This window comes from Phyllobates terribilis, unplaced genomic scaffold (assembly GCF_046119375.1).
Source record: "Phyllobates terribilis strain yellow unplaced genomic scaffold, ASM4611937v1 Scaffold_2__4_contigs__length_985480577, whole genome shotgun sequence".
Taxonomy (NCBI): domain Eukaryota; kingdom Metazoa; phylum Chordata; class Amphibia; order Anura; family Dendrobatidae; genus Phyllobates; species Phyllobates terribilis.
Window position 1 is genome coordinate 355,929,521 of NW_027362762.1, and position 12,956 is coordinate 355,942,476.

A 12,956-nucleotide genomic window follows, 5' to 3' on the forward strand; every position below is an offset into this window, starting at 1 on the left:
TCAGGCTCTTAAGTCCCAGGGCACAGACGCATATTAGTACGTCATGGGCTTTAAAGGGATTAAACTTATTTTTAAAAACCTTTCACTTTTCACTGGCTTCAATAGTCTCTTATGGTAGACTAGAAACTGCATTCATCAGATCGCCTGCGTATAGCAGAAATGCTCACTTGCCAAAAAGCAGACCTCAGGTTGTCAAGCCAACCCATCAGCGACCCGCTGTCATGTGACACGGGTGCCGATGGGCGGGACTTATGATGTCCTTCCATGGCAGCCATGTTAAATGCCACTGTCAAGAGATTAGCAGCGGCATTTAACATGTTGTTAACCGTTGTGGATAGATCGTGATTCCACCCACGGCTGTTAGATGATCTGTCATGTCCCAGGAAAAAGGTGCAGACTGAACACCGGAGGCCACACCAAAGGGAGACACGACGTGTGCGGCAAATGTCAGAAAGGGGTTAAAGTAGATGTCATTTGAGGGCTCAGCACCAGAGCCTGCATCAAAGGCAGGGATAAGACATATCATAAATAGGGGGGTTAAGGTGGATAAGGTTTCTATTGCCCATAGAAGTAGAGGACCATGCCAGTCTACAGCCATATGTAAAATTAAGGATGTGTGCCCTGTGGTGCACAACTGAGGGTAAAGAACAAACAGCTGGACAACACCAATATAAACCTACAAGTCACTGTGCAAATTGCAAGAGTGATATTACATGAACATTTACATATTTCACAATGTGGTAACATGGCAGACAAAACATCAAATCTCAGGTTTGTTTTTTTACAACTAGTTTATTAGCATGTCCAAGTGTAACAATGCTTAGCGCTTTCCACCAACACGGGGAGCCTGCATCTTCACAGTCTTGGCGATCTTTTGTTTGGATGCAGTCTTTGCTGGAGCCTAAAAAAAACAAGAAAATATTAAGTTCTTTAATTAGCTTATGTCTTACATATGACAGTTGTGTTCTGCTCACAGAGGCAGAAAGGCATGTACAATGAGGTATCATGTGTTCTGTTCATTGGCATAGGGTGCAGATGGAGATCTACATTTTACACAATAGAATTTTATTAGTCTTTGATATTCATGGGTATAAGAAGCAGCAAGAAAAGAGATTATACTGTGCCTTAACCCCTTTACAGTCTGTGCCGTATTAGTACGCACAGGCTGTAATCCCCCGGTTCAGTGAGGGCTCCGGCGGTGAGCCCGCACTGAACCGAGCACATGTCAGCTGATTATTACAGCTGACATGTGCCCGCAACAGCCGCGGGTGGAATTGCAATCCACCCGCGGCAGTTAGCATGTTAAATGCCGCTGTCAATCTCCAACAGCGGCATTTAACGCGCGCTTCCGGGAAGCGCGTCCTAAGCCCCGCCCATCGACGACCCAGTCACGTGATCGCGGGTCACCGATGGATGGGCATGACAACCCAGGGTCTGCAGCAGACGCCTGTGGTTGTCATGAGCTGGTCGCTATGAGCGCCACCTAGTGGTCGGCGCTCATAGCACAGGACCATTTCTGCTGCATACAGGGATCTGCTGATCCCCTGTATGTAGCAGAGGCGATCGGACAGTTGCTGCTTCTAGTCTCCAATGGAGACTATAGAAGCATGCAAAAAGTGAAAAAAAAAAAAAGTTTTTAAAAATATAAAAGTTTAAATCACCCCCCTTTCGCCCCATTCAAAAAAAAACAAAAAACCCTACATAGACATATTTGGTATCGCCGCGTTCAGAATCGCCCGATCAATATAAAAGAATTAATCCGATCGGTAAACGACGTAATGAGAAAAAAATTCTAAACGCCAGAATTATGTTTTTTGGTCGCCGCAAAATTGCAATAAAATGCAATAACGGGCGATCAAAACATCAGATCTACCCCAAAATGTTATCAATAAAAACGTCAGCCCGGCGCGCAAGAAAATAAGCCCTCACCCGTTCCTGAAAAATGGAGACGCTATGGGCCTTAAAAAATGGCGCTTTTTTTTTTTTTTTTTAAACCAAATTTGAGTTTTTTTTCACCACTTAAAAAAGAACCTATACATGTTTGGTGTCTACGAACTCGTAATGACCTGGAGAATAATGATGGCAGGTCAGTTTTAGCATTCAGTGAACGTGGTAAAAAATAAAAATAAAAAACTGTGGTATTGCACTTATTTTGCAATTTCATCGCACTTGGAATTTTTTTTCCCCAGTTTTCCCGTATACGATATGGTAAAACTAGTAATAGCGTTGAAAAGTACAACTCGTCCCGCAAAAAAATAAACCCTCACACGGCCATACTGACCAAAAAATAAAACGCTATGGCTCTGGGAACAAGGGGAGCAAATAACGAAAATGCAAAAATGAAAAATCCCAAGGTTGCGAAAGGGTTAAAGAGGTGACTGGTTTAGCTGATAAAAAAGGACACACACCAGAAGCAATATTGGCTTGTCTAGCACAAAACTGGATTTTGTACATCCATTCCCTGCCCACTTACCCAGGGTTCAAAGGGAGTCTGTCAGCACAAAGTGACTGTACAAACTAAGAACAGGCTCTTGATGTGTGGCCAAACAGTTCATTTCTCCACCTTTTGACAGGCTGTGAGACATCATCCACAGGCAGTATGATCCCCCCCCCCCCCCCCGGGCCAAAAAAAACCTTGGCCAATTTTGATCCAAGAATCTTATTAAAATTGGCAATACATGTCTTCGATTTTCTGCAGACTGCTGGGTCCAAGAAGAGTCACGGACATGTGAATAGCCCCATAGCACTCGTACCTGTGATAGTCTATCCGTGAAAACAGCATTTATATGAGAAAATATGGGATGTCCGAATAAGGCCTTCATTTGACAGCTCCGCCTTTACAGGGGCCAAGAGCAAAGATAAAAGTAGATGGAAAGATGTACTGAACTGTTTGGCCTTGCCAAAGGTGCACCCAGCGACTGTGCTTGGTTTGAACAGTTATTTTGTCCGACAGACTACCTTTGAAAGCTAAATCACCAACACTCAGCATTTCATAGACATCTTCCGTGATATCAGTCTAGAATGTCTTTACCAAATGACCCAAATATGCTGCGCATTAAACCCACCTTTGCAGGTACAGGCTTTTTGGATGCTTGCTTAGCCTTTTTTGCCTCTTTGGCAGCCCTGAAAAAGAAAAATCAGTTATTCTGCTTGAAACACAAGAATTAAAAAAAAAAAAAAAAAAAAAACAAACAAACACAAGATTAGCAGCAGTTACAGCCTTTAAGTGGAAGGCAGGAATACAGTCTAATAAATTAAAACCAACTCAAAACCCAGAAGTACAGCTATGTATGAACAAAGTCCTCTCACACCTTGTGGATCGACAGGAATTCTACAACACAGCTTTAGGCCAGTTTCACACGTCCATATATTTCCAGTACCGGAGATATCCATGTCCTGTGTGTCACACATGTGGCAACCGTGTGCCGCATCAGGATCGCACATACCGGTGCCTGGGAATCAGTGTTCAGTTAGCGCTGTTCCCAAGTGCCAGGTGCTGAATGCTGCCATCATGCCTCCCTGCCGGCACTGCGATCAGCACCAGCAGGGACAATGATTAGAGTAGTCCTTCATTGTCATTGAGTTGTAGTGTCTGCTCCTGCAGTGTCCACCTGTAAAAATAAGAACATAAAAAAATCCTTATACTCACCTTTCCCAAGTGTCCCCTGCTGTAATCCATGTGATCAACAGAGGATCCAGGGAGAATGACTCCTGCAGAGAGCGGACCCCAGACTTCCGGAGCTCACTGTCACTCACTGAGCTCAGCGGAGCTCTAAGCCTACTCTCTACACGAGTCATTCTCCCTGGCATAAGCGGTAGCAAGGATTACAGCGTGGGACACTTAGGACCAGTGAGTAAAGGATTTTTTTTATTTTCCTATTTTTACAGGTGGTCACTGCGGGAGCAGATACTACTATACTACTCTAATCATTGTCCCTGCTGGTGCTGATCGCAGCGCTGGCATTGAGCAATGATGGCCGCGTTCAGCACCCGGCGCTTCAGAAGAGCGCTACCTGTACACTGATTCTCAAGCGCCGGTATTTGTATGGCATCCGTGTGCTGTACGTGTTTACATGGACCCATGAACTTGAATGGGTCCGTGTGATCCGTGCTGTCGTCCAAAAACGGACATGTCAGCGTGTGGAGCACATGGACACATGGTCCGTGGAAACACCGACAAGTGCGTAGACACAGATTTGAATGGGTCACCACACATACCGGACACACAGACGTGTGAAAGAGCCCTTAGTCGGAGCAAAGAGAAAAATGGCACTAGACTGCCAACAGTTGCAAAATTTTAGCGTGGCCTCATACTACACTAAAATGTTGGGACTTTTCAAAGTTTTTTTTACACCAGAATTATGATGCTAAAGCTTTGATAACTCAGGAACTAAATTTCAAATGCATAGCAAACCAAAATAACTCATGTAGCCTTTCCCCAGAATGCAGTTTTTTTGCTCTTATTACAAGCAAACTGAAACAATTCTAGGAATTTTGTATTACTATAGCCGTTTGGCTAGATTCTCCTTGATTAAATGGAAATTAATTAAGTGTGTCCCGTCCTTGAAGCATCCATTACACAAGTGTGAATTTTTTTTTTTTTTTTTAAAAATGCAATCAAAAGGTAAAAGTTGCACTTCTACCTGCAGCTATGCCATATGTGTGCAAGACAAGGATATCCATTCATAAGCAGACAATTACTGTATTTTAAAAATACTAGGGTGTATGTGCAGTCCTTTTAAAGCATAAACTAGCAGTTTGTTGAGGATTTGGAGTTTCCGCTCAATTTCTGCTCAAAGAATTTTGTGCACATAACCTAAAAAACGCTTAGTCTGGGGAAAGAATTCTGTGATCTAGGAAAAAAAAAAAACAGCATCCTTCAAGACCAAAAAAAACGCTTTCTCTTCCAGCTCCACACTGATCTGACAGGAGCATAGGAGGAGAGAAAGCTACCAGGATCTGCACATCACTAATGCTGCAGGTTCTGACTAGCTGAAGAGCCTTTCTGGTCATGTGATCAGTCACATGTAAGAAAGTGTGCATTAATGATTTAGCATGCATGTAGCAGTGTTGTGCAAGTGTGTATATAATACAACTGCAGCAGAGAAACAGCTATTGCCTCCATATTCTAACTTAGTGATGTTGACCCCTTTACTTTACATTAAAGTTTTAATTAGTAGGAAATATGTTTATTTTTTTTTTTTTTTTAATTCCCTGCTGTGTAAACCTGGGGTGCATCTTGTAAGGCGAGTCTCAATCTTAAACATTTTTTCAGACTTGCTCTGGTTTACGAACTTTAATTCACCATTAAACAACTCTAGAGCTCTACTTCCTAGACCTCTGTAGTACTAGTCCCTTGTAATTGCTCCTGGGATGTATGAACAACTTGACAACACAAGCATTACCATTTCTCTATACACCACCTGACAGCATCAGTTGTAGGGACACAGTCAACGTTGTCAAGTCTGCAGTCACTGAGCTTTGCGAGGATTCGCCGGTTTCTTAGCCAGGAACAGTGGTGATGTATATATACACACACATGCTCCCAGGCAGAAGCCATCTAGTGTGGGGGGTCCTCACGCAATCACTTGCATGGAGCGAGGCCACACCCACTAGACTGCTTCTGCCCAGGAGTATGTACATCACCACTGTATCCTCACAGTGTGCGCACTTGGGGGGATTCAAAAGTCTGCAGACTTTCATTTTAGACTGGACAACCCCTTTAAGCAGATTACAAAGTCATGCTCCTCTTAGCATTTAACAAAGAAATCCGACATGATCTTCACAATAGACTTCAGCACAAATCTTACAACCTGGCAAGTGAGGACTAATGTAACTACTGTACCAGAATTGTTGCAAGAAATAGTGCAACTTTTTGTTATATTAAGTGGGGGGTGTAAAGTTAGTTCTTACTGGTATGCATATACAGTCATGGCCAAAAGTATTGAGAATGAGACAAATAGTAATTTTTCCAAAGTTTACTGCTTCATTTTTTGTAATGGCAATTTGCATATACTCCTGAATGTCAAAGAGTGATCAGCTTAACAGCAATTACTGTACTTGCAAAGTCAATATTTGCCCAGAAAATGAACTTTAACCCCCAAAACACATTTCAACATCATTGCAGTCCTGCCTTAAAAGGAGCAGCTAACATCGTTTTAGTGATTGATCCATTAACCCAGGTGTGGGTGTTGATGAGGACAGGGCTGGCGATCAATCAGTCATGATTAAGTAAGAATGACATCACTGGACACTTTAAAAGGAGGCTGGTTCTTGGTATCATTGTTTCTCTTCAGTTAACCATGGTTATCTCTAAAGAAACACGTGCAGCCATCATTGCACTGCACATAAATGGCCTAACAGGGAAGAGTATTGCAGCTACAAAGATTGTACCTCAGTCAACAATCTATCGCATCATCAAGAACTTCAAGGAGAGAGCTTCCATTGTTGTCAAAAAGGCTCCAGGGCGCCCAAGAAAGACCAGCAAGCGCCAGGACCGTATCTTAAAACTGTTTCAGCTGCGGGATCGAACTACCAGCAGTGCCGAGCTTGCTCAGGAATCGCAGCAGGCTGGTGTGAGTGCTTCTGCACGCACTGTGAGGCAGAGACTCTTTGAGCAAGGGCTGGTTTCGAGGAGGGCAGCAAAGAAGCCACTTCTCTCTAGAAAAAACATCAGGGACCGACTGATATTCTGCAAAAGGTACAGGGAGTGGACTGCTGAGGACTGGGGCAAAGTCATTTTCTCTGATGAATCCCCTTTTCGATTGTTTGGGACATCTGGAAAACAGCTTATTCGGAGAAGAAGAGGTGAGCGCTACTACCAGTCTTGTCTCATGCCAACTGTAAAGCATCCTGAAACCATTCATGTGTGGGGTTGCTTCTCAGCCAAGGGAATCGGCTCACTCACAGTCTTGCCTAAAAACACAGCCATGAATAAAGAATGGTACCAGAATGTTCTCCAAGAGCAACTTCTCCCAACCGTCCAAGAGCAGTTTGGCGCCCAACAATGCCTTTTCCAGCATGATGGAGCACCTTGCCATAAAGCAAAGGTGATAACTAAATGGCTCATGAAACAAAACATAGAGATTTTGGGTCCATGGCCTGGAAACTCCCCAGATCTTAATCCCATTGAGAACTTGTGGTCAATCATCAAGAGACGGGTGGACAAACAAAAACCAACAAATTCTGGCAAAATGCAAGCATTGATTTTGCAAGAATGGACTGCTATCAGTCAGGATTTGGTCCAAAACTTGATTGAGAGCATGCCAGGGAGAATTACAGAGGTCTTGAAGACGAAGGGGCAACACTGTAAATATTGACTTGCTGCATTAACTCATTCTAACTGTCAATATAACCTATTGGTACTCATAATATGATTGCAATTATATTTCTGTATGTGATATAAACATCAGACAAACACTAATAAAAACCAGAGGCCAACAGATCATGTGAAAATATAATTTTGGTGTCATTCTCAATACTTTTGGCCATGACTGTAGACTGCCATACACAGTCAGCCAAACATCTAATGTGCCTGGGAGTCTCCGACCGGCTGTACAGATGTATTGTATTGAATAGCCGGATTTTACATCAACCAGTGTGCTGCGTGGAGATAAGCAGCTAACATGATTCTGATCAAAATTGAGTGTACCAGTGTATGGGGAGTAAGAAAAACTATATTTGGCTGACAACTAACTAGTGTTAGGGATCAGCTTTACCTGATTGCCTGTTCCCGCTGAGCCTTTCGCACTTCAGGCTTCTGGTTTCTCTTGGCCATAATTTCAGCCAGAGAGGCACCAGTAATAGCTCTCTGGAACTTTACTGCACGACGAGTACGTTTCTTCTGGACTTCTTCCTAAAAGGGAAACAAATCAGTAAATTTTATATCACTTTGCTTTAACTTACCCCCTCCCAAAAAATATATATATTAAAGGAAATGCCTCAGAAGTCACAGGACATTGATTTAGGTAATATTTGTATTATATATTGAAGTCCATAAAATAAAAGTTAAAGGACCATCATGCCTTAGAACTCTACATTGATCCAGTTCCGTTATTCTTCCTGGAAAAGTAGGTCAGAGCGGTGCGTCCCACAAAGTCACTCACATGGTAGAGACAACAAGTGCTAACAGTTAATTCATTCACACATTTCTGGGAGAAATAAGACCAATAGTAAACAGAGGCAGAAACCTCTAGTCTGCTCACCCGGATGGTGATCCGCTGCACAGAAGCTGCGGTGCACCAGAGAAACGGAAAAGATATATTCTGGCATCAGGGTCTTCCATAGCAATCCATATTTTATTGTGTTGAAATTCAATAGCTCAACTATAGGTCTATATTTTATTTTTTTAAATAAGACCAAATGGTACAACGCAAAATTATAAGAGATGTTCTGGAAATATTTACCAAAACGCAAGACAGAAGGCAGATAAGTCCTCAGTACACGACAGCTGTTAAATACTCAACAAGCATCATGGACCATTTCTAACAATGGAGGAGAAGTACTGTTTGTAAGTTTGTCTAGTGCATGAAGGAGTAAGCAAAGTGTCATTCTCATTTCCAATACAAGTATCAACCAAGGCTTTATATAAAAATACATAAAAAAGGATTTCTAGAGAAAATGCATTACGACGTGTTGACAATTAGAACCCAATCATTAGACATGGCCGACCATTGTCATTTCAAGGGTTCATCACAAGTCTTCGGCCTTTTTTTTTTTTTTTTATATATTTTAAAAGAAATCTTCCAAAAGTTTTTAAAACAATCAAAACTGGGGAGATAGGTAAGCAAAATACAGACAGCCTTACTGATAAGACACAGAAGGAAAGCATCTCTTTGGATGTTATGCCAATATATACATTTCTATTACACCTGAAATACACCTGGATCCAATACCTAGGAGTTCTCCTTAATAAATCTAGCCCAGGCTACACCTCACTAATTCCCTACAAGCTAGCCCTGACTCAGATTTCTTGATGATACCTCTTTTCCATATTTAGAAGCTAGTTTATTTTGCTAATATGGTCTTTGTTGGGCTCTTAGTATCCAATCATTGTTGTGCTATTCGTTTTCTCGCCAAGTACAGCATACAGGCTATAGCTAATTTACCTGCCTCAGTCATCTGAATGTCTTCCACGCATGTCAACACAGAAGAGGCATTGTTTCCAACACTACCTTGAAGACTCATTTAATCAATATGACTTTCCTCCAATATCTCTCAAATTCAGGACATGACCACATATGAAGTAGGGATGCAGCATCACAGCCACATCTATGACAACAATCGTCCGCTCTAGCCACAATCTTAAACACGGGTGTCCTATACAAATTATGTACCGGGTAAAGTATGTGCTTTACTAAGACGGCTAGGGAATCCTTTCCAGTCATATCCTTTCTATCAGCCATATCCTCCTTCTCCTCTTGCTTCCTCAAGCTCAATGTGGACAAATCTGAACTCCTCCTCTTTCCTCCATCTTAGTATCTTCCCCACCTGATCTATCACAATAAATGACATCACACTTTTTTTTACATGCAGACTTTCCTCATAGATTAGGTCTACGGGGAAAGCCCGCATGCAGACCCGAAGGAGAAGTTGACATGCTGCAGTCTGGAAAGACGCGCCGCATGTCAGTTTCCGTAGGTGCCCAAATCCGCATAGTGGACATGGGATTTCTACAAATCCCAACCACTATGCTGTAACATCTGACCACTGCGTGTTTGACGCTGCATAACCCTTCCCTGCAGCAGCTCCGGATCATCTGCACACACTAAGTGATATCTGTATTTTGTATGTAACCCCTTCTCATGTACAGCACCATTGAATCAGTGGCACTATATAAATCAATAATAATCTCTATCAATTGTCCTTCTATTAGGCCAATCTCAGCTTCCCATCACTCCTTACTATGTACTGGGTATTTACTTACAACTAATGTTAAAGACTTATATAACAATGATATTACCCCAGATGAGTTATTTAATTTACTAATTATCTGTATAACAGTATTTTATTCACACACTTTCAAGCCAGTCTCCGTGGTGAAATCAGCATTAAATGTGTGGCGTAGCTGGAGAGATTTGTAAAAGTCCTTTGGACCAAGATCAAGCTCCTCCTGCAATTGTGCAAAAGACTTAAAACACATTATCCAAAACCAACAGATACCCTTCTCCTTCCACCTTTCAAAACCAGGCAGAACTTTCAGGTTGACCAACCAAGGCTCATTCTGATGTCTACATATCACAGTCCGATCACGGATGGCAAAGCAGATCAGTTACAAGTATTCTGACGAGAATCCGACAACAGCATACATGCCTATGAGGCCAAGTTTGGGTCAGGAAACGGCAGCCAAACGGTACTCGGACATCCGAATTCATCCTAAAAACTAATTCCTGACATATGGCAGGATAATTGTGCCATTGGCATCAAGTGACACAAGACATAGGCCCCAATTGATTTTCCTATTGGTCTTGATGAGGGTGTGTGGTGGAGTCAAAATGTTTCCGATTCATGAAGAGGTGCACTCCTCTTCATGAATCTGGAACATCTGACGAATGGCGCTCGCTATGACAGAAATCTTACTTCAGTCAGGGACTAGTGTGAGCTTTCTGGCATACAAATGCAATAGCTTGTCATGAGGCAGAGCTGGGAAAAAAAACTTGTGTGATAGCACTTTGTCGTAAAAAAGTTGATGAATTGGGGCCGAAGTGTAAGCTATACAGCCATTCACCCAAGGTGCCAGACCTGCATTTGAAGAAGAGTGCGTGCCAAATGGTCCTTTGCCATTTCATGTCATATACAATAAAAAAAAAAAAGCAAAACCCTGGCACTAGATTGTCAGTACGCACAACCATATCTGAGGGGGTTATCCAGCACCTCGCATCCAAGGAGGCAGTAGACAAATCGCATCTTTGGGTGTATTGCCAGCAGTAACAATAGGGATGAGCACAAGACTAGAAAATAAGCAATCAGCAGACGCACCCCTCACCTTCCAATGCAGTAGACGTTATCCAGGGTCAGTCTCTAAGCCAGTGATATAACATCTTAACACCAAACATTCAATAAACACAATTAGAGACAAAGAATCAGGCCCAGTTTTCCTTTCCACGCACCAAATGAACCAATATGATTGGCTACACAAGCGGCGACAACCCATTGCCTACAGGGACGTGTAGCAACAATTACAACGCAACACTGGGGGTAACCAAAAGACCTCAATTATTTCCAAGACCACCACAAGTAGCAGATTAAAGTCCCTATACACATTAGATAAGGCAGCCAAAGACAGGACTGCTGCAGGATCAGCCACCCATCTAATGTGTACAGTGACCTCCAGACTGTCCTGAGATTTTGTGGGGAGACTGAAGGATGGCGCAGTTGGACTCCACGCACCTGATCTTTGTGATTGACACAGAGGAGCAGCTCAGGAGCATTGGGGTAAAATTCCTGTGTAAGGGTGAGGTGGGAGAGTGGTGTAATGTATATGGGGGGGGGGGGGGGGGGTATCGTGTGAATGTTATGATGCCGGACAGCAGCATATTAGGTTGTGGCCATTACTGCAGGCACATAGCACAGTTATATATGCACCGCTGGCACACTACATACCGACTGCCCCTTCTTGTGCTTCCTCCGGTACAGCACCGTCCAGTTGATCTGACGTGGGTTCCTCTTGGACAGGAACGCAGACTCGCATTTTGCATTAAGGAACTGGAACACCTGATGAGAACAGACAGTTATACACAGAAGGAGCACCCCCAGCCCGGGGGTCAGAGCACCCCCAGCCCGGGGGTCAGAGCACCCCCAGCCCGGGGGTCAGAGCACCCCCAGGCCATTACACGGCTCTGCCCTACATACAGACACATGTGAGGCGCCCGCAGCCCGGCCTTCACAGCCATACCTTCCCGTCAGTCCTGGCGTACCGCCGCCCGTGCCCCGGGTAGATCTTGTAGCCGCTGAAGCTGCACAGCTCGACCCTGCAAACACAAAATGACGAGCGGTCAGAAAGCGGAGGCCCCGGCGCCGCCACATGCCCGCCCTGCAGAGGAGAGGGCCGGGAGCAGCGGGCAGGATGGCGGCGGATTCACACGGGACATGTCACCGGACGGGGTTCACACTTACTTCATGGCGCCGGCTAAGATGGCGAAGAGAAAGAGAGAATTGTGGGTAATGGGTTATATGTAGTGACGCTGAAGGGGCGGGGCTCCGTAGTAACACGTTCACTGCCGCTTCACGTCACAAAACATTGCGAGAAAGCGATGGGAGGAAGCTGGAAAGCAGGAAGAGTTGTGGCGTTTACCCGGCCACATCCGGCGGGAACACTGGCAACATCCGGGTGGTGCACCGTCATCAGGCGTCCGGGCCAGAGAGCGATCTGTGCTTGCTTTGGTATGGAGGCGTACTGCTGTACTACTGCTGTGTTGCACAGTGTGCCATCACCATAATTACCCACAGAGAGGGACTGGGACTAATGCCAAAGTGTGCCCCTGGTAGTAATAAGCCCACCGCTGTGCCCCTGGTAGTAATAAGCCCACCGCTGTGCCCCTGGTAGTAATAAGCCCACCGCTGTGCCCCTGGTAGTAATAAGCCCACCGCTGTGCCCCTGGTAGTAATAAGCCCAAAGCCGTGCCCCTGGTAGTAATAAGCCCAAAGCCGTGCCCCTGGTAGTAATAAGCCCAAAGCCGTGCCCCTGGTAGTAATAAGCCCACCGCCGTGCCCCTGGTAGTAATAAGCCCAAAGCCGTGCCCCTGGTAGTAATAAGCCCAAAGCCGTGCCCCTGGTAGTAATAAGCCCACCGCCGTGCCCCTGGTAGTAATAAGCCCACCGCCGTGCCTCTGGTAATAATAAGCCCACCGCCGTGCCTCTGGTAATAATAAGCCCACCGCCGTGCCTCTGGTAATAATAAGCCCACCGCCGTGCCTCTGGTAGTAATAAGCCCACCGCCGTGCCCCTGGTAGTAATAA

General features: G+C 44.4%; 1 protein-coding gene across 1 annotated transcript; it reads right to left on the minus strand.

The window, feature by feature from the left end:
• Nucleotides 1-772: 772 nt before the first annotated feature.
• Nucleotides 773-12,194, minus strand: RPL24 (ribosomal protein L24). Its single transcript, XM_073664620.1, has 6 exons — nucleotides 12,115-12,194; nucleotides 11,894-11,969; nucleotides 11,602-11,712; nucleotides 7,719-7,855; nucleotides 3,066-3,123; nucleotides 773-901 (listed from the first exon to the last, which is right to left on the minus strand). The coding sequence occupies exons 1-6, from the start codon at nucleotides 12,117-12,119 to the stop codon at nucleotides 821-823; spliced, it is 468 nt and encodes a 155-aa protein (XP_073520721.1). The 5' UTR covers nucleotides 12,120-12,194; the 3' UTR covers nucleotides 773-820.
• Between the last annotated feature and the right edge of the window lie 762 nt (nucleotides 12,195-12,956).